Source organism: Odontesthes bonariensis, chromosome 2 (assembly GCF_027942865.1).
Source record: "Odontesthes bonariensis isolate fOdoBon6 chromosome 2, fOdoBon6.hap1, whole genome shotgun sequence".
Classification (NCBI taxonomy): domain Eukaryota; kingdom Metazoa; phylum Chordata; class Actinopteri; order Atheriniformes; family Atherinopsidae; genus Odontesthes; species Odontesthes bonariensis.
This window is the reverse complement of record NC_134507.1, coordinates 10,778,492-10,803,835: the sequence shown is the minus strand read 5'-3', so window position 1 is coordinate 10,803,835 and position 25,344 is coordinate 10,778,492. Positions and strand designations below refer to the sequence as shown.

The 25,344-nt window shown below is 38.5% G+C and overlaps 1 protein-coding gene across 2 annotated transcripts in view; it reads right to left on the bottom strand.

Moving 5' to 3' along the window:
* macrod2 (mono-ADP ribosylhydrolase 2) overlaps window positions 1-25,344 on the bottom strand; it is a 432,443-nt gene that overhangs the window by 75,016 nt on the left and 332,083 nt on the right. For both annotated transcript variants that reach the window (XM_075476803.1, XM_075476812.1), the window contains exons 7-8: window positions 23,544-23,574; window positions 14,382-14,455 (exon numbers count right to left, since the gene is read on the bottom strand). In XM_075476803.1, coding sequence (XP_075332918.1) covers window positions 14,382-14,455; window positions 23,544-23,574 — 105 coding nt within the window. The remainder of the gene's footprint in view (window positions 1-14,381; window positions 14,456-23,543; window positions 23,575-25,344) is intronic.

Genomic DNA, 25,344 nt, shown 5'->3' with positions numbered 1-25,344 from the left:
TGCACAGAGGATGAGAGGCATAAATAAGTCTCCTGTGTCAGAGCAAACCACTAAGCTGTCAGTTGAAGTCATCTCACACCAGCAATAAAGTGCCCAGCATGCAAAAAAATAAAAAAGAAAGAAAGAAAGAAAGAAAGAAAGAAAAAGATAAAAATTTGTTAACATGACTCAAATTCATGCTGTTGGACCAATATAGAGTTGACTCCTACTGCGAGGCGAAATCCATAAATTGTGTGTAATGTATCCTGCGGTAATGAGTATAATTCACATATATATGAATGTGTGTATGTGAACACGGGCAATACTTAAACCTAACCTTGAATGATATCTTTGTTGGCTCCATGAAGAAACCATCTTTCTGATAAAGCCAGACCACGAGCTGCCACTGAGCCTTCTCTAACTCCCAGTAGCATTTTTAGACAAAAGCGAGTCTGAAGCCTCAGTGATGCTGTGACAGGCTGAATGTGGTTATGTTCCAACTTCTGGCTGGATGGCTGATGAAGGGCGAGAGGATGAATGGGGTCTTACCAGGTCATGTTGAGAGAACTCAAATGACAAAAAGCTCAAAGCTTTTCAGAGATCTCTCTCAATCTGTCTGTCAGATGAGGATGAAAAGTGCCCACGCTGAAGATACCCAGTGTTCATACTTTAATGTCATTCCAATTGCTTTGACAGCTGCAGACAGAAAGTGGGTAATTATTTTGCAGTTTTAAACAAGGCTTGTGTAAATTGTTTCTCTACAGTCTGGAACCAGTGTTACATAAATACTGTGCTATGAAAACATCTGAGGATATGAGATGCAAAGAGGATGTGTCAGAGATGGGGAGAAGTGCTCTCTAAACACACTGTTTAGAAAGTGAAGCTAGTTCAAGTGCTCTGTGTGTTCTGAAGGTCATGCCTCAGTCTGTCTGTCTTCATTACATCCAGTCTTCTTTATGATATAGAGAACATTATCTCGGACCAGGAGCTTGACTGTGAATGAGAGAGCCTAGCTGACAGCATACTTAATTGTTACGCTTTGAACTACAGCACAGACTGCATTAAGACTTCCTTCCTGGAGCCAAACTAAGCCAAACCTCATACAGTCTTTCATCAGTTTGCATCAACATGATGTTACATGCACAAACAACAGCAGGTGTTGACAGAAATCCTTAATACAGTTAAATAACAATATTAGACCAATTTGAATAGCTGATTACACTTTACATTAGCCGTAAAATGCAGCTGCAAAAAAAACAAGCCATTTGTAATAATATGGATTCCTTATTCATAAAATGTTTTGGGATCTTCATCAACTCTAAGTTCCATATGCAGACGAGCACTAATCAACTAAATACAGTTGTACTTTTAATTTGTTTATGAGAAAAGGACCTGAATATTTATTCAGGGCACAGGCTAAACAAAATAAGGGGATTCTTGAATCTAGAAGAATTTGTAGAACCTCTTATAGCAAGAACAACCATCAACAGCCTTCTTCCGAAATCACTTAATTACACATTAATTAAGAAGAATTCTGGCCCATTCCTCCCTACAGTTTTGTATAGAGGATTTTTTTTCTTAAACAGCGAAGACTGACACACAGTCTTTGTGTTCTTTTCCAGATTTGTGCATGACTATCAAAATACATCAACAGTCTTTAAACAGTTGTCCTGACTGACACTGCTCACATCAATCTTTTTCTTTAAAAGAAGCAAACCTGCTCAGTAACCAGAATTTGCATGCATTTGTTTGCAGAGAAGGATACACACTTCCAAACTAATAATTTCAACTGCAACACCTGACTCTATATTAATTATAAGCACTGTGGTTTCAGATACTTTTTCTAGATTTTTAATAGTGTGTTCAATTAGGCATGAAAAGCACAGCTGCAATGCAGCACTAATAGCTAATGTCATGTCCGTAAGGATTATACCTGCTATTGGGACCACAGGCACTTTGATTAGTGATATTTTCAATTTTCTGTGTAACTGATATAGTTATCAGTATCACTCATTATCCCATTTGACAAAGTGGAGTCAATTGTTTCAGCTGCCTTTGTTCATAATGTTGAACCTTTTTTCATTTGAAGCTTGTGACTGTACTATGTGGTCAAAACACAGTAAAATCAACTCCCTTGGACAAAAAAGTCCCAGCAAAGTAGTAGGCATGTTTACATGACACTAGGAAATAATTGTTTATATATATATATATATACACATACTGTTGTTGTTATGTTGTGTATTTTCCCTTAGTCATGATACCGAGCACTAAAGCAAATGTCTGGATTATTTAAACGTGTCAGCAGCTTCAGTCTCCTCACAGAGCAGAGGAGAAATAATCATGATCATATTCTTCTCATGAATATAAACTCAGATGTTGGCAACTTAACTGACAGAGTCAAGCAAAACAACCATGACAGAACAAATCAGTTATTACTTACTGATCCCAACAATGAAACTAACTCTGTATCTTACTTTCATCCTTATTTTCTTTGCGCTCTTTCCAGCAATAAATTCAATCTGTTGTTTATTCTTGTCCCGTGTACACTTTATCTCTTCTTCCTAACTTCCTCCTATAGCTTTGTCCTGGGTCTAGTTGCTGCATCTGCCACAGCATTTTTTTTTTATTTGTACTGAAACTGTGTCTTTTTCCCCTATATTTATTAGGGCGGCAGTGCGTTTTCATCTAGTTGCTGGTGTGTGCCATGGTGCCTTGAAGGAAAACTGTATCGTACCAGGCAGGAAAGCAAAGTTCTGAACTGGGTATCTCAGCCTCTGGACACTCTGTCTAAGGCCTGGGAATGTGCATAACACAAGTTGGTGTACTTCAAAACAAATCAAGAGCACATAGTTTTAAGTTTCAAAACTTCTCCACACTGCCCAAATGGAATCTTGATTTTATAACCAGTGAGTCATCAGTAACAAATCACCTTTTAAGCAGCTTCAAAAGAATGTATAGTGAATTCGGCTGTACTTAAAGTATGATGATCTCGCACAAAAGTTATTTCTTAATAAGGATCTTGAATTATCTTTACGGCAGCTGAACAGAATCAATATAATTTACTAGTTTTAGGGGTGACAATAAATGATTGAGGTACATATGGCTTGGGCCATCTTGTGCCAGTGCCACACAGGAACAAGGAAAAGGTAATAAACATTTAACTTGCAGCATGAACTTTCTGGATTTATGGGTAAGGACAAATATCTAACAGAAAATTCTAGCATGAAAGTACTGAAATAGTCAGACAGACAAACAATATAATAAATAGAGAGAGAGGATGTCTGCAGTATGACTTTACTCTTTGAGAAAATCTTGTCCACTCCGTTTGAGGTTTGCCCTCTTCAGATGAGAAAGCAGAATTACTCCACATCAAAGACTGAAAATCTTACCAAATTTGCCAGAATACTTTGGCTTCTTATCCTAGAGATTAGATTTGATGTCCATCAAAGCTTTTATGAAAAACTCCATCTGTAGTGTTCATATTACAAAGTGAGAGTGCTTTTTATCCCCTAACTGTGAACAAATCTAATCCGATGACTTCACGAAAGGGTGCATTTTCATTTCAGAAGACAGGAAAGACAGTTAAGTGATTAAAAACAGTCAAAGTCTCTGATTTGTTTCAATTTTAGAAATATGCTCACACTGAATGGACACAGATGTAAATATTGTCTTAATTAAAAGAAGAAAATAGGAGGAAGTTACATACATATTTTTGTCTCCATTTTGCATTCTCTGCAAGCTGAAGCTTTCCACAAGTAGACAAAAAAGCATGTTTTCAAACACTCCACCATCACCCACCTCTTGTTCAGCCAAGAGGAAGTCATAGAAGCAGAAGACAAGGAAAACCTCATGGCAGCGCTGCTTTAGCTATGCTGGTTGAGCAGGGACAGACTCTAGTGTACTGTCAAAGTTCAGCACATAAATAGTAATTCTGTGCTCCAGGCGAGGAGAACACAGGAGTGCACTGGGAACCACTCTACAGGACGACAGCTTCTTAACAGCCTCAACTGAATGAAAAATAGGAAACACAGAGAATACAGAGTGACGCGACAGGCTGAGAACATCAGCTGCTCTTTTTGATGTGTCTGGAATATGTTGGAAAAATCTTTTGTCAGCTTTTTAAATGAGAAAGAACATTTCAGGTAGTTGATGAATTTGGACTTTTGATGAATCTGGAGCCCTAAACTGCAGCCTGTCTCTAATGAGAAAGCATGCAAGAGTGCAGGATTTATATAGGTCTGTTTATAGATTGAAAATTAAAATGTGGTTTATTACCCACCAGAATATTTCATATCAAAATATAAGCTTAATGATGACCAAGCAACATAGGTATAGTTTTTAGTTACTTTGACAAAATGAGGAGAGCAGCTCTCTATTCTTTAGTACATTACTTACACTATAATACTCAAATTCTGTTAGGTTAACTTTGTTAGGGCCCAGTGAGGCGAACCAAGAAATATAGTACCAAACAGCTGGAATAAACAGCATTATAGAGGAACAGAGAGGCAATATCAAAGATTGCCCAAAAAGAGTGTAATGGAAAAGGACTTGTTCTGTCACAGCCTCTCATGGTGATAGAATGCCACATGCTCCCCTCTGACTGTGTGATATTGGCTTGGCATGAGCTTGATGAATGTATCATCCATAAGTCAGACAAACCCAGACCATTCCTGGAGCAGCACCTTCTAAGATGTTTATACCAGGGTATAGAGACAGACATCATGTCTTGGGAATGGCACAATTGTTTGAAATAGGTTTATGGGAAGCAGCTATGTCCAGTTCCAATTCTAACTATTATTTCAAAACTCAGTGTTATTATTTCTTGAGCTTTAGATGCAAGGGCACTTAGTAAGTAATATGGGCATTTGCTTTGGTGACTTTGCAGCACGTCTTTAGATTATGGACCACAACTTCCTGGTACATGTTCAAGGCCTAAGGTGAATGAAGGGGGAAATAAAAAAAAAAAAGGTTGGTGTGTGATGAGATAATGTGGAGCAACCAGGCCCAGGGCAGGAGATGAACAATCCCAGACCACCTGGCTTTCTGTCAGGGTCAAGCAATTAATGCTATCCTCCTCTGATTATTTTGGACAATCTAAGCTTACAGCAGCCCAGAGGATAGTGTACAGTCCGGGAATCATGCACTAGGCAAAGAAGAGACAGCTCTGATAAAAAATTCAAACTCACGTCACATTGTTGAACATATATTACTGTTATAAATATCGGAAAAATAAGCCACTTAATTATTTCTGCATTTGCATAGTGATGCAGCATTCACACATTTGCTTCTCTTTGGGCCCTGTCAACCCTGTCCATGGGTTCACTGAACTCACATCATCTCTACAGTTAATATCACAATTCGCTGAGATACAAATTCTCCTTTTTTTTTTTACTTTGGGTGACAATGTGAGCTTGGCTGAAAGGATATGACTGGCTTCTTTATGCTTCCCTTAGCAGGTAATAAAAGTCTGAAAGTCTTAAAACTATAAGAACAATCAGATTTAAAGCTACACATTAATCATCTAGTATCCAAATTTTAGTGTTACAGCTTTCACACACCTAGTACCTTCTCTATCCATCACTCTACTCACCACTCTCCACTATGGGGCTGACCTCAGTGGTCAGACTTATCACTGAAGGCCCAGTGAGTTACAGCATGTACTGTTCCTAATTTGCAAGCCTTGCTGGCTGAGCCCCACAGATACAGGTGCCCTTGTCAATCAGCACTGTGAAGATCATCAGTAAAGTAAAAGGTAACAGCCAATCAATTGCATAATATAAGGATTAACATTCAGATGGGTAAATATTTTGCACAATACAATCATGACTGGTAAAGATGAACCTCAACTCACAGCTTTAAACAACTCTCTTCCTGCAGCTCAACAGAAAACTTTCTTAAAAAAATGCAATGCATGAAAAAAATAGGAATCCTCAGAACTCAGCAGGGCTCAAACAAAACCTCAGCCTCAACCTTTATAAGTTATTTGAAGAGCAGTGACAGCCTTTTATGGTTCAAATGATCACTGGAAATATCGAATAGCCTTGGAATAGCCTTATATAGGATTTTAGCTAGTTTGTGAATGAAATCTTTCATCAAACAAGAAAATTGTGCTAATCTGAACAATTTATTCTGTTTTTTAAATTGATTCATATAAATCCAATGGATTTTTGGGGACATTTGTGATATGACATATGCAAACATTGCACACTCCTTTATGCCTCTTAACTGAGACAACCCTTACTTCTGAATACAACCTTGGGCAAAAAAAATGCCCCGATCAAGTAATTTATGCTTAGAAATAAAACATTGACTTTCAAATGCACCACCGCCTGAAGCCAGGCTTTGAGGCTGATTTGATCCCCCTTTGAGATTGTGAGAGATATGGCCTATTCCCCCTAATCACATGCCAGAGACCGTGCAATCATACAGCAACAGCTAAAGTAATCACAGCGGTGGTCTCCACCCTCCTCCCTGAACTGAGCAACAACCCCACAACATCAGTAGTGATGGGAAGTCCTGGATATGTGCTCCTCATACAGAAAAAGAAACAACAGAAGCCTGTAGCATTGTAGCCTGCCATGACACGCTGAGAGCATGCTTGGTGATGGGGTGGTGGATAATGATGCTGTGAATGGTTAAGGAGTAGTGGCCACATGCAGCTTTGAGTATTTTAACAAGAGGCCTGAATATTTTGTACTAAATGTTTGTCTTTCTGTGTGTGAACACACTACATTAGGTGGAACATTAATTCAGATGTTACCCAAATATTGGATGCAATCAATCAGCCTGATACTGTCTAGACAAGATGGAAAAAAAGAATGCATGTGATGTTGCTAGATAAATGCTGGCTAAAGCTGCAGAAATCTCCTCAAGTAATAAGTTTGTTGTCTGTACACCAGTCACCTCTCCTATGTGGCAAGTGTTACTTTCTGCATAAAATAAGGCATTTCCAACCTGTGCTGTTACATAACTTGTGAACGATGACCTGTTTAATGCCAGATCATTTAAAAAACAAACAATTTATGACAAATCTAAATGACTAATCGATATTTATTCATATTCATTTTATTTATAATATGAGTTTGTCACCCTGCTTTTAACCGCTTTAAAACACAATTAGTTATTGTTACAATTTTTCTTGGTATCATAGTTGAAACATTGAATGGCAAAAATTTAGTTTGATAAATAATCATAAAGATTCAATTAACTTGTAATTGAAATTATTTGGACTTGGTACTGGTTTCAGATCAGAAAAAAAAGAGAGGACATTGGAATGGTCATAGCATCTGTTTCTGCAGGCTATAGATGCACTACATAATCAACAGCTGTGATGAGTATTCATTTCAAATATGAGCCAGCATTTTTATTTTTTTTTCCCTTTGTTTGTTTTTTCTTTGTGTGTGTGTTTTTGTATGAACTTGAGACTGTCTTAGGATTAACTGTCTGGGTCTTTGGAGCTTTAGAGCATACACTTAAGAGTTTTTTCGCCCATGCACACACAAAGTATCTCCACAGTAAAGGTCTCCATGCTTCAGCACGGGGCACGGCAGTGTAAAAATTGTGTTCAAATAGAATGAATGAGCTTGATGGAGTTTGATGAATCCCCTGTCCTCTTCTAAACCAATAGCTCAACCCACTCCAGCTTTATCACGGTGCGCCAGCCTACTGCTATCTGTGCTACACTAAATCAATTAGCATGTCATTAAGATAGCTTGTTCCAGCACAATGAGCATGGAGGAGGACTACAGTATCTAAAGGAACAGAGAGAGCCGAACTCAGAGGGCATCATATCTTAATGTCCATGTGTCAGAGTGCGGAGGGATGTGTTTATTGGTTGGCTAAGTGGAAGTGGACATGAACACCTGGATATGGATATCAAAGACAGCAGTTCCAAAACTAACAACAGGTCTTTCTCACCATAAAGTGTTCAACATTGTTTCAACATTGTTTCAAGGTAGCACCAGAAATCTGTTTTATTTACTCAGACAAATGTGAATTACTTAATTAGGTGTTTGGTACTCAAACTACACTGGTTCAGTAATGCTCAATAACACCAAGTGATCGATTCAAAGCTTTATTTTAAGCACACTTCCTTATTATCACAAACATACTTTCAATTACTTTAAGGCAGACAGATGTAATCAGCTCTGCAAGTTGAATTTAATTTATTTCTTCAATATTTCTATTTAAGTAAATAAGAGTGGACAAAACATTAATGTTCAATAGTAATCTCCCTCAGAACAGAAGACTCAAAGTCACATTACATGAAAGAATAAGGTGATCATTCTGCAATTACCAGGAGTAAAGCAACACCTAGTCTTTGGGCACAGATAGAGATGATAGGCCTAATCCCTGTTCGTGTGGAGAGGATTTCTCTCCGAAGGCAAGAGCTCAATCAGACAATTCTGATAAACACAGAGAAAACTGAAGCATTTGCTACTCGCGATAAACTTTCTTTATCTCCGACAGCATGAGCGCTTCATCAAAACTGCTCGTCCCTCAACAGATAACATACAGAACTAAAAGTAATGCATTTAAGAATAACTTTCTCTTGTGTGATTTCAGAAATTGGATATATCATCTTAAATCTATTTCAATATTGAAACTAGTAATATTTAACTAGACCCACCTGAGGTCAAGGTAATCAAAGCGCACGCTTCAAATTATCCAGGCTGAGCTAGATAATAAAATCCTCAGATAGTAAAAGCCATGAAAGCCCCATTGCAGTCCTTTGGGCCAAATGGATGTCACTAATCTATCAGACTACATGGTACACATTAGAACTGCTGCCAGAAAAGTAATTCTCTGAGAGAGAAAACTAAAAACGTATTTATAAACCCTTTCTAAGGTATTTTCACGGCCAAATCAGGAGTGAGGTGTTTGATAGAGAGCCTGAGGAAGAAATGCTGTTCCCTGAGGTCAAAATGTGAAACTTAATAGACACATGAGAGTATTGTACATAGTGCAGAATCCAGTGTTAAGTCATGTACTTGGTTTTTGATCAGGCCACATCTCCCGATGCACTCAGTCACAGCAAACAATTCAAAGAGACTAGACGCCAACTTCAAACGATCACTGCTGGCTTTGAACACCATGGCAGTTGTACAAAGCATCAGTGGCACATCAGCATCCTCGAGGCATGTGCAAAGCAAAACTGGCACCTCTGCTTGACAACAGGTTCAACACTACTGGATACTAGACTATAAAGATATAAAGAACAGCATTACAGAGCTGTAGTATTACATGTTACAAAAGGAAGGAAGAAGCTTTGTCATTAATAAATGGAGTAATAATTATAGACTCACAATTAAGTTATCATTCTAAACATGGATTATCAGAACATATACTGCAGTCAAATGTAAATGAAAAATAAAAAGTTACCAATGCAGATAATTGTTTCAGTTGCTTTGAAAGGTAAAAACTCTCAAGTGTGATTAGTTGTTTTATTCATTTGTCCCAACCCTGAATTGGATAAAGCAGGGAATGAAAACCTAAAGACCTCTGGCGTTTGGCTGCTGAAATTTGAAGAATTCTGCTTATAGAAATCTGTTTTACGATGATCTGATATTATTAAATAATGAATTAAGAACAGTTTACTGAGTAATTCACAATTAACTCCAATAAAATACATACAATAAAGATTATTAGGAGTGTTACAGTTATTTGAACCACTAAAAGTCCAAGCTTTATGCAATAGGATATTCCACGGAGTTCAAATGAGGCAAAGTCTTTAATTCAAAGTCTGTAGCATATATCATGAAGAAACAGTGGAGTGTAAATGAAAACGTTGAAAATGGATTTATCTTCCATGAGCTGGTAATAAGTGTAAGCTATATCTTTGTAGTTATAACTGAGCCCTTAAATTGTATTGTCCCTTACAGTGATGCACATCATGCTACTTTAGCTTTCGTTATTACATTTGAAAACAAACTTTTCTGGTTGAAGATCCGGGTTCCACGCATCTCTTTATAACCTCTTTGATATATACAATATCATCTTTCTTTGTCAAAGAAATTTACAAAGAAGTTGGATTCAGAGCATACCAGTTTAAAATGTCCACATGACTCAAATCACCTTCCATTCTTTCTCTTAAAGGGATAGTTCGCCTCTTTTGACATGAAGCTGTATGACATCCCATATCAGCAACATCATTTATGAACATTGACTTACCCCCCGCTGCGTCCTGTGAGCCGAGTTCCAGCTGAGTTTTGGCGTCCACGAAGGTAGTCCGGCTAGTTGGCTGGGGCTAGAAAAATAAAGCGTCTTGCTTCTCAAAACAATATGTGTTCAAAAGAGTAATACATTTGCATCACAAAATCGCTCTCGATGAAAAAGTCAGACTTCCTTGATATCAATGCGTCAAGCCACCTAGCGATTGCCGCACCTGTTACGGTGTTTGCTGCTCGGAAGCAGGGGAGTGCTCGGTCTGCTCTTCGGTCTGCACAGTTTACATTGGACGCATTGATATCAAGGGAGGCAAAAATAGCGCCAAGCGATGTGAGGTCTGACTTTTTCATCGAGAACGATTTTGTGATGCAAATGTATTACTCTTTTGAATGCATATTGTTTTGAGAAGCAAAACGCTTTATTTTTCTAGCCCCAGCCAACTAGCCGGACTACCTTCGTGGACGCCAAAACTCAGCTGGAACTCGGCTCACAGGACGCAGCGGGGGGTAAGTCAATGTTCATAAATGATATTGCTGATATGGGATGTCATACAGCTTCATGTCAAAAGAGACGAACTATTCCTTTAAACATATATCATTCCTTCTTGTTGCTTTAGATCATCTTTGTTTTTCTCATTTCAAAAGTATGTGCTTTGTTGTTGGAACAGAAAACAGGATGTAAACACCTGTTTTGGGAGCATCAATGGCACAGTGGAGTGCTTAATATTAAATCCCAAACCAGAGTGATGTTGAAAGGTGAAATCTCCAAACATCAATTCTGTCCTGAGCAGCTCAGAGCAGCTGAGCTTATTACAGACTCTCAATCTGTCTCAAGTGTTTAGTCTGCGTCAGTAATGCTTGGCTGCGGGCTCCTCGAAATGCTTCATTAAAAAGCTTGGTCATCCAGAGCACATCCGTAGCAGCCAAATAAAGTGTCAGACCGCATTTTTCATCTCCAGATTAAACCTATGTAAGCCTGAATTAAACCAAATTAGATGTGAAAATGAGAAATAAACCAAAGCCAGATGCGGGTAGAGGCATGTGTGCTGTGAGCAGGAGGAAACCGCTCTACTGCCATATGCAGTAATGGTTGAGCTGGGTTATCACTGCCTCAGTATCTGCTATCCCTTTTGCATTTATAAAGAGATTAGAGCCTTCTGGTCTGTTGTTTCACATATGATAACATATTCCATTTCATTACTATTCTTATATTTAAATGAAACATACAAGAAAGCAGAGACTGACCCTCCATGTTCTTTCATCTGCTACGATCTGAGAATGCATTCCTGAACTCAAGTCTCTTTAGATTAATGGCTCTGCTCTTCCTGACCATGGTGAGGGTGTTTATTCTACTCCAGTGGAAGTCTAGGTGATGTTCAGAATGAATTTCACGCCGGCATTGGGGGCCTTTGTGCACTGGTGAATGTATCACAGTTAAACTGAGCTGGCCTGGGTGATAAACTTTCTACTAATCAATCACACAGTGTCCTCTTTTTTTCTCACTCTATCTTCCTGTCCTGTCTTACAAAGTGTCCTCGGCCCACAAACCCACTTCAGTGAACAATGTAATCAGTGGACAATTACAGACCAATGGCTGTTTGCAAGACAACAAACTGCAAAATTCAAATGTATCTTTACTGGAAACACACTTGAGACACACGGATCCTGACAGACTCAACTGATGCCAACATGCTGTAGAAAGTAAAGCTGTGGAGAAGGCTGCAGTAAGGGGATGTGGTCTATATTCTCTTAACCCCGGTGTGTTTGATCTTCAGCCAGCCCATTTTGCTGAATTTCACCCACAATAACACAGTATCTTCCCCAAGTAGGGCCCTGAAAAGAGTCTCTGTGGATGCCCCTAACACAGGCCCCTTGGATCTGTGTGCAAAAAGCTGGAGGTGACCAGGCAGAACAACCAAGTCCTCTTGTTTTACAAATGACAAACTGGGCCTTTAACCTCTCATTCTCACTGTATCTTTGCAAATCCATGTGCAATCTGTGATCCAAGTAATTGTAACAATACTAAAATTATTTTTTTTAGAGGCTATAGCAGGCATCTCACTGCCTTGTGATTGACTTTGAAGTGATACTGAGAAAATGAATAAAACAATGTGCAAAACAACTTTCACAGCACTGTGCAGTCTTATTCTGAATATTTCTTATTGACTGTAAGTTCAATGCAGTAAACAACTGTCAGCTCATACATGACAATGCCTAAAATAGAAGCATGTCAGTATATCAATCACACTGACACTGGGTGTGTCAATCGACCAGATGCTGCAGTGATAAATGGCATTTCTAAACAAATCAGACAAAGCCAGAGGTGTTCATTTTAACATTTCATGTGCAACAAAATGCTTACAAAAATAACAGAGGCTGTGTTTCTAGGCATTATGAAATTATTTTACAGATTAATTTGAATAATGCTTGAACTATCAAATTCTGTCTGGCAAAAACTAAACAGACAAAATTACTTAAAATAACTATTTTGTTATAAGATACAACAAGAGTTGCAAGGCACCAAGCAATGATTCATGAACTGACGATAGGAGGGAAGACCTCTTGTACAAGCACGTTACTTTGTGATTTGATTAGAGGACTTTCCAGTGTAAGGAAGATACTGCACTGCTTCTGAGTAAAATGTATCACTTTATTCTCTCTGAACACATTAAAGGTTGGTCACTTTGTCTCAGAGATGAGGATTCACCACATATGCTCATATAGCTTTACCAACCTGTGTTTGTAGACGTCTCCCTCACTCCATGAATTGTGAAATGTTTTGCTTCACTTGCACACAGCAGAAATATATATCAGTTAAAGCAGTCTCTGCTCGACAAGTGGCATCTTGGATGTGGAACAACACGACCCCAAAAGTCAGCTTTGTACATTATCTTTTTATTTACAGTCAGCAATAACCAACATGAAACCTACTTCATGCCAGAGAGCTGATAGTTTCCACAACTACATATTACAAGAATCATCAGGCAGAGAACAGGTGCTACAAACAGCACATCAACTGCAAAGTAATCTAGCAACTCTGTATCATTTGGCTACCTGTTCACAACATCCATAACACCAGCTGAGGGATGTTGCAGCACATCAAGCTGTGAGCTTTATAAAACACCTCAATCCACAGTGACAGATATAAACAGTGCCTCAGTAAATAGAGATGACCCCTGAAGGTTACCATCACTCACTCCCTCACAGACTGATAAATGTTCTGTAAGGACTCATACTGCCTCATGACAACTCGACAAAAGTCTGTTGTCATGAACTGAAAACATTTCAAGCTGTTAAATACTGTTTCAAAAGCAAGATAGTTCCTGCATAATTATGTTGCTGCAAAAACCTCAAACTCATAATAACTTGTATGACAATTAATCCCTGCTTTAATTTGGTTTTCTTGTGAAGTTTGACCCTGTTAATTAGCGCTAAACACAGTACTGGGTAATAACATATAAAGGTGTTGACACATTAGGTGAACACAATTTTAACAAGGCAACATTTTCACTTGATAATAGGTTCTAATCTAACACCAAGACCACATAGTTTAGAAGGAGTGGATCTGTTAATAGCACATCATCGTTTGTTTTTCTCACTGTCTGGTTAAAATTTTTCTCTTCAGTAAAGATTCTTAGAGGACCACAGCTCTTCAGCAACATAACTTTAAAATAAAATATTCACATTCGCTTCAGTATTACTAATGGATATATAATGTTCTGATGATCACTTCAAATTCTGGATTTTTTTACTTCTAATCTTAAAGTTACAACTGAAGATGATCAATTGTCAGATCATGTAAAAAATAATCATTTATGTATGTTATTCACCAAACCAACAGTACAGTGCACAGATAATTTACCAAATACAAAATACTGTTTAAGATTTCAACTGATGTGTTTATGCTCTTAAGTGTTTAATAGTGCTCCCAAGCAAAGACCAATTAAATGGTCAACAAACCATTTAAGCCTTGATTAGTCTCAGACTGGCTTTTGATTTGATATGCATGCAGACCTCAAACTAAACTGCTGATCAATCAAGGCAGGTGGATAAGATGTCTGTCTGATACCGAGATGCATGAAAATTAGGGTTTATGTTTCAGCTGCGGTCCAATCATTTCTGCTTAAAGCAATTCAACAAAAATGCAAATTTGACAGTGCCTTCCCAAATGGACAAGTGGCTTCAGATTGACTGCTTTTTTTTTCTTTGAACATGCATTATAATGGCATGTCCTACCTTATCAGGATTTTCTTCGATCCATCTCTTCACAGTGGTCAGAGCGATGTCAGCTGCAGGCTCATTGGGAAAGCCTGAAGAGAGAAACAGAGTGTCAATAACAGTTGTATTCAACATGCAGATGTCAGAGGGAGACAAAACCAGACAGGGAAGCAGACAGACAAGTGGATATCTCCACAGGTAACTGTATCTCTCCCAAATCAATGGAAAGCAGCACAACCTGCCCGTCTCAGGAAGATGAGCCCAACTGTCAGATCAGCTGCTGTAGACATGTTGCCAGATGCACAGTGATGTGAATACACATACAGACATATTACGGGGCCTTCAAAGTGTAGATACAAGCTACAATTACACGTCCACAATCACACCCTCAGTCATTACCACCTCAAGCAGAACTGATTGATGTTTTGTCTTTATGGGGAAAATTACACTTAGACGTGTGATCATTCACACTGTTCTATTTTATTAGCTTGGCAGAATGAAAATGTAGTAAAGATAGTGTGGCTAATACACAATGTGGCTAACTACCATATTAATCATAACAGTTGCGCGAGCAGAGGAATCCTAATCTTAATATAATATAAGGATAGAAAATAAATATTATTATATTTCTTTCTAATTAGGCCAGGAAAAGAAAAATCAAGAAAAAGACCAATAAAAACATGTGGACACTGATCTAAGGATCATTCGCTTCCACTATAGAAAACCTCACAAACTCTTACAGTAAGATATTGACTTTAAAATCCTTTGGGGCATTTTTGCTACAGCTGAAGAGTAAATATGCCATTACCAAAAGAGCTGACAATCTGCTACAGAGTAGTGTTTTGGTTGTCTTCATTTCAACGTAATTATATTTGAGTTTGGTCTTCTGTGCCTTTCACAATAATTGGCTAAAGCACTTTACGTGAGAGCTTCTCCACAAATCCACAAGGTAATTATTTAAGCCCTGAAGTACAACCGTAACACTGTATACCCCACAGAAAGTTAACACCAGAAGCCACTAAACACAAATAGCCCATTTCTTCCATCATAGTGACCAAGTACAGGATTTAAAACTTAACGCGCTTCCATTCAGAAACCCCTGACCTCCATGAGGGACCACAGGTTGTGGCAGATAGCGTCCTCCTCCAACGACAGAGGTCAAGACCTCAATTTCAACCCACATCAACTAATACAAGGGCCAGGCCACAGCTGTAACCTTTTGGTTATTATATGGGTCACATTTTCAAATATTTTGCTTTTCCTCTTCCATTGTCATAACTGTATGACCTATGAAATAGCCTTACAAGTACCGTGATGACCTATCCTTTAACTTGGATACAAATAAAAACAAAAAGCCACAAAGATCTTATCTTATCTTTCCTGAATTCTGTAATCTCTCACTTGCCCACCTGCTACCAAAGCTACTCAGCAACTACTGTAAATGGTCTAAATCAACTGCCTTGACAGTCATTACATATTTTATGTAATACCCCACCACCTTTACCTATCTGACTACTGTTGATGTCTCTCTCTTTCTCTCAGTTTTTCTTCTCCTCCTCTTTCCCAGCTTGACAGTTGTGGCTGACTAATACTGATGAAATAAGAGGGGCTGAGGTGCTGCCAAGCCATAGCTTAACTCCCGTTCAAGCACAGGGTGAAGCAAGATGTGAGGTGCATACGAGCCAGCAGTGACAGCCACTCTGCTCCTATGGCTATGTTAGGATCTGTTATGGATCTGCAGGTCTGCAGGCGGTGCACAACCTGTTCACAGCTCCTGTCCCTCAAAAGCTGACCCAAGAGTTGTGTGTTTAGTGCCTAAACCAGAAGGCCAAATTTGCAGGCCAACTGTCTATTCTAGTCTTCAAAGCACACTTAACCTTTTCAGCAGTAAAACTTCTTGTGCTGACGTTTCCCTTTTGAATAACTGATTCCACACCTGTGTAGGTGTACTAACACTCAGACTCACACATCAAGCAACATTGGCAAACAGATGTGCAGAAGACGGGAAAGCTGTGGAAAATAGTTCTGGGTGATAGGACCAGCTGTTCAGACTAAGCATACACAAAGACTTGTCAGACAAGTAAGCACATCAAAAAATTAAACAAATAAGAATGCTATTAATGAAGTAAGAACCTGCCTTTGTGTTCTATGACACCTTAAATATGAACACAGACACATTAAATTTCAAGCTAAAGAGTGGTCCTAAATTTAATAATAGGAATTTAATAGTTTCTTTTGGACAACAGAATTGAGTTGATGGTAGATTAGTAGATTTAACCTATTCAATAGGGAGTTTCTATGAATGCTCGATTAATTTGAGAATTATACCTATTAATCAAAGCAGAGCTGAAATGGGAGAAAAAGAGGAGAAAAGAAGTGAGCCCCTGATCTAATGAAAAAGGTAACAAGAAAGTAAAATGATAGATGGAGCAAAAGGTGTCCGTAGATCTGTAGCTGGGCTGGCAGAAGAACCCCAATTCAACAGCAACACCTCCAGCACAAAGTCAACAGCTGAAGTTCGAGTGCATCAGCAGCTCTTTTTCAGCATACTTTTTTTCTCATCTAACTGTACTAGTTTAAGCTTTCCTCACCTCTTTTCTCTCTGCCCTTTTTAGCTTGGCAAAGTATGTTTCCATGAAAAAAAAAACAGATCCAATAAAATACTCCAAAGCCCCAGTTCCAACACTTCTCTAGGCACCAGGAGTCACAACACCCTTGACACAATCCACTTTCTGATATTCAGAAGAAGGATTGAATGAACCAAGTCATTTTAAAACTCAAGCATATGTACACAATCACCACCTCCTTCTCCATCTTTTCTTTACAGGGAACTCTGAAGGAGACAGTCTGTCAGGTTGTGAGGAGTTAGCATCAGGCACAGTGATGGTGGGCCCTCCAGGGTCTCTGCTCTAGTTGCTTCGCCTCTCTACTATGCTGGGAATATGGATGGCTCAGAGAGATTTGTCTTAGTGAGGTGCACTGATGGGATATGTGCAGCGCAGCACCACTGATGAGGGCTCAGGTGGTGCAGTGTTATTTCTACTGAAGGATTCTCTACTTCATCACAAGGCTGAGCACAGCATCCGCAGAGAAGAGGCTGAGAGAAACTATGGCACGGGTCAAGTGAACAAAGGGGTATGATTGCACAATGTGATTACATAATGTTTACATAGAATGACCAATGATGCTGACATAAAGGTTCAGTTCCCTCAACATTTTTGGATCTAGAAAAGGGAAAATAAGGTGAAACAGTCACCTAATCTGACCGAGGAAAATGAAAGACTTTTCATTTAGCCTTCATTCCTTTGTCCATTTTCATTGAAAAGGTAACTGACGTGTAAGAGAAGGACATGTTTTAGACTCCTTTGGAACATATTTCAATCCGTGCCCAACAAGTTACACCTGTGATAGATATAAGCAAGCTTTTTTTTGACATTCATAGAGGACCCCATGGTATCTTTCAGGAAAAACTGTTTTTATATTATAAAAAGCTAAAAATCTGAGGAACTGTGTAACATAGAAAAAAATAAAGTATATTGTCTTTTGGTTTTCAGAACAAGCAAGCCCGTTGCTCTTTTCCAGCATGGAAACTATTACATCAAGGAATTTACTTCAACTTTATTTCCAGAGTTTACTTTCACAACAAACTTGTGTAGCTAAGGTGTTTTTCTTTTGTGAAAAGTAGCTGCACCACCTGATAAAGCGAGCAGATGGAAGTCAACAAGTTGAATATATGTCTGTGCCATGATACAGTCCCATTCTTTATCTGCAAATATATGTAGGCTGTAGGCACAGACTGCAGATCACACCAGTTTTGTTTTTCCTGAGTGGGCTCCTATTGTGAGGAGAATATCACAGTCCGCTGTTATTTTAGGGCTTCATAATTTCTAGTTTTGTTCTAACTTTTTTTGAGACCATGGTACATGACTGGTAGGATAAATCTATGAGATCTTTTTTTACTCAAAAAATATAACACAAGTTTTCTCCCCTTGAGGCACACTTGTATTGCTGGTCCCACTTTATTTTTCAAGCACAAGTTGTATATTGATGTATAATTTCACATGCATTCCTCTTTATACTTATAGTGTATCCTGTGTGTTTATAGTATAAACACTATTGTGGCATTATACCTCTGTTTTCTAAACTTTTTAAAAATGTATTTTCTCTTTTTTTACTGCATGTAGAACATCTGTAACTAAGTAATTTCCCAACATTGATCAATAATTTTTCTCTGTCTGCTTGAATACGGCTTTTAATAACTGTTATTTAAAAACATCTTTGACAAAGTTTGAAATAATGCTGAGATTTACTCATAAGATGTCCTCTCCGAAAAACCCTTCTTTTGACAAACAGAGGGAGTAAACTCATTTAAGCACAATATAATACGATGCACACTAGCTGGTTCTGATTTGGGTAGCAGGAGGAAATTATTAAGTGAAGGCAGTGCAGTTGAGGGCAGCAGTGCTGTGTGTTCATCTGGAAAGCGAGTGGGGGAACAGGGTTGTCACCCCATCAGGGCCCAGAGGAGAGGTAAGTTGACCTAAGGTGGAGGACAGAGTAGCGCCCCAGGACTCCAGACGCCAAAGCGTGGGTGTCAAATGGCCTGGAGCTGCTCCTACGCCAACACTGGGACACGACAGCAGGGCTGTGACCATGACCGACTTTGCAGCCCACAGAAGGATACGGAGACAAAGAGAGATGGGAGTGCGATATGTGAGGAGGAAAGGCAGAAAAAGAGGTGGGAAGGCAGAGAGGAGTCTCCGTAGCACAACAGAAGATGACCTTCCTTGGAAACATTCCACAAAAGGTGATGTCATGCTTTGGCCTAAATGCTAAATTTAACAGCTTTGTTTTTTTTGCTTTTTAAAAACATCATAAAGAGTGTTTAGTAAGCAAAAGTTTAGTGGTCAACCAAGTTTTGTAAAGGCCTAAATCTATTGTCCTAAGGGTGGGAAGTATTTTTACGTTTGGTTTATCATCCATGAAAATGGTGGAGCAAAGCAAGTGTTGAGTACAATGCACGCTGTGTGACTGTTAAATTGGCTACAAAGTTACTGTTCCCTCTGAGCACACACTCTGCTGCCCACTGATACAGCATATTGCTCCGATGTACCTTGAAATTCCCAACCCCACTGGACTAAGCTCCATGTCCTAAATCCTCGTTTTTAAAAGACGGGATAACTTTCCCAGGCCATCTCTGGGTAGCTAGCAGCAACCCATCGCTGTTAAGAGATAAGGTGACATGAATGTCTTCAACCTTCCTAATCCTAGACAGGGATGAAGACAGCCAGAGCATGATGCTGCCTGGAGGAAAAGGTTCTTTGCTGCTCAACACCTTTGATCTGGACAGTACAGCAGTGCATCAGTGTGGCCATACCAGTAGAGCCTGGGTGGATTACATCCGCATATCTTCTATAGCCAACAGTCAGAGCTAAAAATCCTTTGTCAACAATCCTCAAATCCGTCACAGAGACAAATGTGGCAAAGGTGGACGTTTAGAAGTAAACAGGGAAATATTTATTCAAAGAGTATTGGCACTGCTGCATTGAGCGCCTCAGATTATTTTGATATTGGTTATAAATGCATGTGTGCAAGGGCATCTGTCAAAGCAAACAGCAGATGTAATCTTCACATTCTCACTTTCACATCATACCAGTGAGCTCATCTGCTCCATGCAAACTTTAATCTTAGCAGACGGCTCCTAAACTGAACATTGCGTTACAAGGCTGTTGGAAAGTGCTCTTTCGGTGCCAGCTAAGATGTGATCTAGAAAAGGCTAAATTGTCCAGACTGCATCCTAGAATTGGATTTTAATGTATTTGGCTTTGCTTGTGTGACCAAATGTAGGAAAGATGTGTAGGTGAGAAAAAGGATTACACAAGACAAGAGGATATATTGGAAGGACAGAAAATAAAGGGATACTAAAGGAGAAAATGACCTCTCTAAGTTGAGGCAGTTGGACTCTTGGCTCTGATCCTGTGAGACATTGAAACGTGTCTCCTCCTTGGAAGGAATAATCTGTTTAAACCCAGGTTCTACAGCTGAGATTGATGTGCAAACAGGAGTGGCACTTAATAACCTCTATCATGCTGGGTAACCTCGTGGCCCACAGTGGGCACCAGTTTGTTTATGGGTGGTACCTCCGACACACTATCTGTGCAGAAATTCTGTTGTGGCTAATGGGCTGGACTGAGGGATTGGACTGTCAGTGCAGTGTGAGCCCTCATTTTTCTTTCCAAGCGTATAAGGTATGCCCTGCGCACCCTTACTATACCCAACCTCCCTTTTTTGCCATCATCTGTCAGTGGTGACTGAGTCCTCTGGAATATGGAGGCGTGAAAGAGAGTGTCAATTAGCATTAGCTTTCCTGACAAATCTGTTTTCCTCACCACAAGGGCCTTGGATAACTTGTTCCTGATTTCTCTCTGTCACAATATAAGGGACATGGGATTCATTCTCCTGCTGTAATTCAAGTGTGGAAGTGGCGCAGTCCTATGTGCATAGGTTGCAGCGTGACCATGTAAAACCACAAAAAAGATAGCTTTAGCTATGTGTAAGAGAGAGAGGAAGAGATGAAGGGGGATGTGACTCTCACACTAAAAAGCTTTTGTTTACATTGCTGAAATGGAGGCTGACCTTAAAGGTTATCTAAAATGTACATAAAATGTCAAATCTCCTGACAAGAGAGCAGGGCCTCTTTCAGAATACAGCAACACTCTGGGGGCACAAAGAGGAGTCATGGAGAACAACATCACAGTACTGCTGTAATGCTGTATACTGTATTTCTTTTTAGAGTCCCTCCTCTATTTGCCCTCTGCTGTGTGAAGATCTTTAGTCTTAATCAGCTGTATTGTTCTATGGAGATGCAGTTATGGGAAGCACTAAGCTGTTTATTTATTGAACAGGCTGTTTAATTCCTCCCCTCTGCAGCATGTTTGGCTCTGCACAGACTATCCTTTTGATGTGAGGGGGCTCCTGGTGGAGTGCTATGACAGGCTCCCACTGGTGATGCAACACACAGCACCATAATAAACAGCAATAAGTTGTAGCCTCGTCAGCAGCAGCAGTGTACAGTAAAAGCTATAGCTCCTTCTCTTGTGCACACTCTTGGACTGACTTTGTGTTTTATTCCTCATATTTAAAAATTATACTTTAGAATTTTTTTCCGTACATCACTAGATTTAATGAGAATCTTTTGCATCACTTAAAGAATTAACAACAGTATTCACCAACACCAGTATTCAAGCACTTTCAAATAACCAGCAAGAAATCAGTCATATATTTTTTCTATCATTAGCACCTTAGCAATATCCATTCTGGGATATGTGCATAGACAAGTCACTGAAAACAAACATTATCGCTCAAAGAGCTGGTGAGAGGAAATTTTGTTTTGCAGTGTGAATTTAAAAATATTATTGGGAGGAAAATGTTCAATACCCCAAGAAGGAAGTATCTTATCCTGTAGAGAAATTAATTGTAAACATATTGTAATTTAGAGGCACATTTTACTACACACAAGTATTCACAAAAAAGTTTATGTAACTCTGCATGAGGATGCATGACTGCCTGGAATGTCTCTGATCCATTTATATTCAGAGAAGTTTCAGCTGGTTTAATGAGCACTGCCAAATACTGTCAGGCTGTGTAATCAATGTTTGTACTCCTTTGCACGTAAAAAATCAGAATGCTTTTGTGATAGCTGCCAGATAGTGTAGTTTTGATAAAGGAGAAAGTGTGATGTCTTTGGTTGGAAATTGCATCATTTTGAAAAAAGTATCTCAAGAGGATCCAATATCTAGTCTTTATGTGTCTGGGGACACATGATCTTCTGATATCCCCCAGCAGCTGATGATAAATTATATGTATATATATATATATATATATATATATATACACACATACATACAGTTTACCGTTTGAAAAATAACTAAAAATGTCTTTATTCAAAAGTCCCTGATCAGATATTAAAAAGCTCATTCAATAACTCAACTGTAGCTGTGCTCATTTCATGATCAATGTTACAAGGTACCTTGCTCAATTAAAAACAGGCAGCAATGGAAAAAAATATTACTGTTAGACTACTTTCAGTTTGCTTGGTAAATGAAGAAGAAATAATATACAACGCCTCAATAGAAGTATATAGATGGATCTGAGGACATCATGCTGTAAATATGTTTGGGTATCAATTTTATGCCAAGAACAAAAAACATATTTCACAAAGGGCACACACGGGAGTAACGTCTATTATCTTATGAAAGTCGAAGTAAATAATCAGAATCACCTTTGGACTTTAAAGACAAAGGTCATAAAAACATTTTTATTAGTTTGTATTGGTCACAGAAGAATTATTATCCTGGCACATACACTTATTGGCCCACTGAAAGGGAACAGTGTTTGCAACACTGGCACTATCAGCTCTTGTAAAATGTCTTAATTTTCAAGGCTCGGTTACTCACAGCAACCTTAAGCTAACGATAACAAAACACAGGGGCGTAAAATGAAGGCATCCTGGTTATTTGCATTTGTGCTCAAGTTTACCAGAGTTTTGACTGTTTAGTGGAAGTATGCTGTTGTTGACTAACAGTCAAATATGGACAATAATAATTAGCATGGTAATTAATCCTTACACATTTGGTACCACTGTGATTATTGAAGTTGTTTGCTAATTCAATTCATGACATGAACTGTATGATGACAAAAAAAAACTCTTAACAGAGGGAATTAAATTTTTCTATTGAGTCACTAAAACCACACATCTCTTAGCATTTGCAATTATTGACCATAAAAAAATCCTAATCCCATTTATGTCAATAAGTTTGGCATGTTTTCAATGACTTTGCACAAGTGACTTTGTTTAAGTACAATGAGCATACCCACTCTTTTCCAAGGATGCCTTGCAGCACATTTGGCTTGGTCCCATGAGAGTACAAAAGCAATGTTCAGGGTCCTCATTTTGTTAACCTTCTGCTACGCTGTATCAATTTGTGAGGCATGGTAGAGTATAAAATGATGTTTTAACAGGGTAATGTAATGCTATGGCTTAAATGTATACTGACCTGCTAAAAATGTGTTTTCAACATATTGCTGGAAATCTATGCAGATTGTGAGAACATTTGACAGTACATCAGAAAGAAATACAAGGACTAAGTAAAATAAATAAAAAAGGGAGATTAAGCTTACCATAGATGCCTGTGGAAATACATGGGAAGGCCTGTGCAAAGAAACAGAAAGAAATAACAATCAAAAGATGAACATACAGACTCAATGAAATCAGATAAAAAGGTCATTCCTTTTTGTCTCATTAAGGCAAGGCAAGGCATCTTTATTTATATAGCGCATTTCATACCACAGGCAACTCAATGTGCTTTACATAAAGACAAGGCATTTAAAAGAACAGCATAAAGCAGCAATTTAAAGAGAAAAAAAAATAGAATAAAAATTAGAAACACAGTTAAAAGCAATCAAAGAAGAGGGGAAAAAGAAAGATATAAACTTAACCATAAGCACACCGAAAGAGAAATGTTTTTAACCTGGATTTAAAAGTGCTTACAGTTGGGGCTGATTTCAGTTCTGCTGGTAGTTTGTTCCAGTTGTGGGCAGCATAACAGCTGTGACCAGATTGTGTAGTGTAACATGGGTATACACCAGTGATTTATTTATATTTCACTGGACAACACAGCACCTATTGTAATTTTCTATTTTACAAACAATTTCCACTGTGTGCCTACATACATCTGCAATAATGGCCACTACAGGATACCAACTGCTCACATTGTGATGTTGTTTATTTACCTCTGCTGCTTCACCTATTTGTTCCAAAGAGAAGCGGTTTGCAGAACGCTTTGCCTAACTCCCTGTAATGTGAACTGTAATTCAGCTCCCACATACAATGCATGTACAGTCATGCTGTTTACTTTTTCTGTTCATTTTACAGAATAAGCTTATCAAGCACATTATATATACTTGAACGCTAGTATTCATAATGGATTATCTAGGATAATAATGGTGTGTTCAAGAATCTGTTTGATCAAATTTCATCATGGACTGTTACACTAAACACTCCCATGCAAAGGATATTCAGTGCATAACGATAAAACTTATCATAGAGTCAAATTTCGATCAGTTGCAGAAATCAACAATATCCCAACAACCACCAAACTGCAGGAACTTATTTATAAAATAAATAACAGACATGCAAAGAACTTAAAAAAGATCCTAAATATACATGCTTTCATGTGCTTAAGAGAAAATTTCCAACATGTATTTATTGATGTCTTTTCCAAAAAGATTATAAAAAGTTACCACCTTGTAATAGTTCTTGCTTTGTGGCACTTTGCAGCAGACATATTACTCAAGCATGGCTTTATAGCTGAAAATAGTTTCATTTTTCCTTACTTCTGTGAGCTAAAATATGATGATGCATAGGCCTTGCTGTAAACTGCCCCATTTCACATTCATCTTTTTAAGTATGTGAATAAACTGTAAAGACAAAGGATTTTTTTTTTTTTTTCAAAGGTCCCATTTGTCCTAAAAACAAGCTGAATTGGTGCTTTAGTTTCTGCATTCATCAAAAGGTGTGGCCACAACATTAATATAATGAGGAGACAATTTGAAAAAAAAGAAAAGGAAAACGTTCCACTGGCAGCTCACACAACTGGATGAAAACAGAACAACAAAACAGCTAAAATATTCATCAAAGAATAGCACCCATATGTCAAATTCTCCCACTGCCAAAACTCAGCCCAACAGTTTGTTTTTCCATGCTGACCCTGTCAAGTTGTATTTAGAACTATGCTGTTGCTAGCAGCTGTGCCAAGATCACTCCATTTTAGAAAGGAAAACACAATTAATAGATCTGAAAGAGAAGGATAGCAAATACATAGCTCAGTGTGATGATAATGAAAACAAATAGTCAGGGCCTGAATATTTGAGTTGTTTTAACTGAGAATAAATATAAATTGGCATATGATGGAGGCAAATT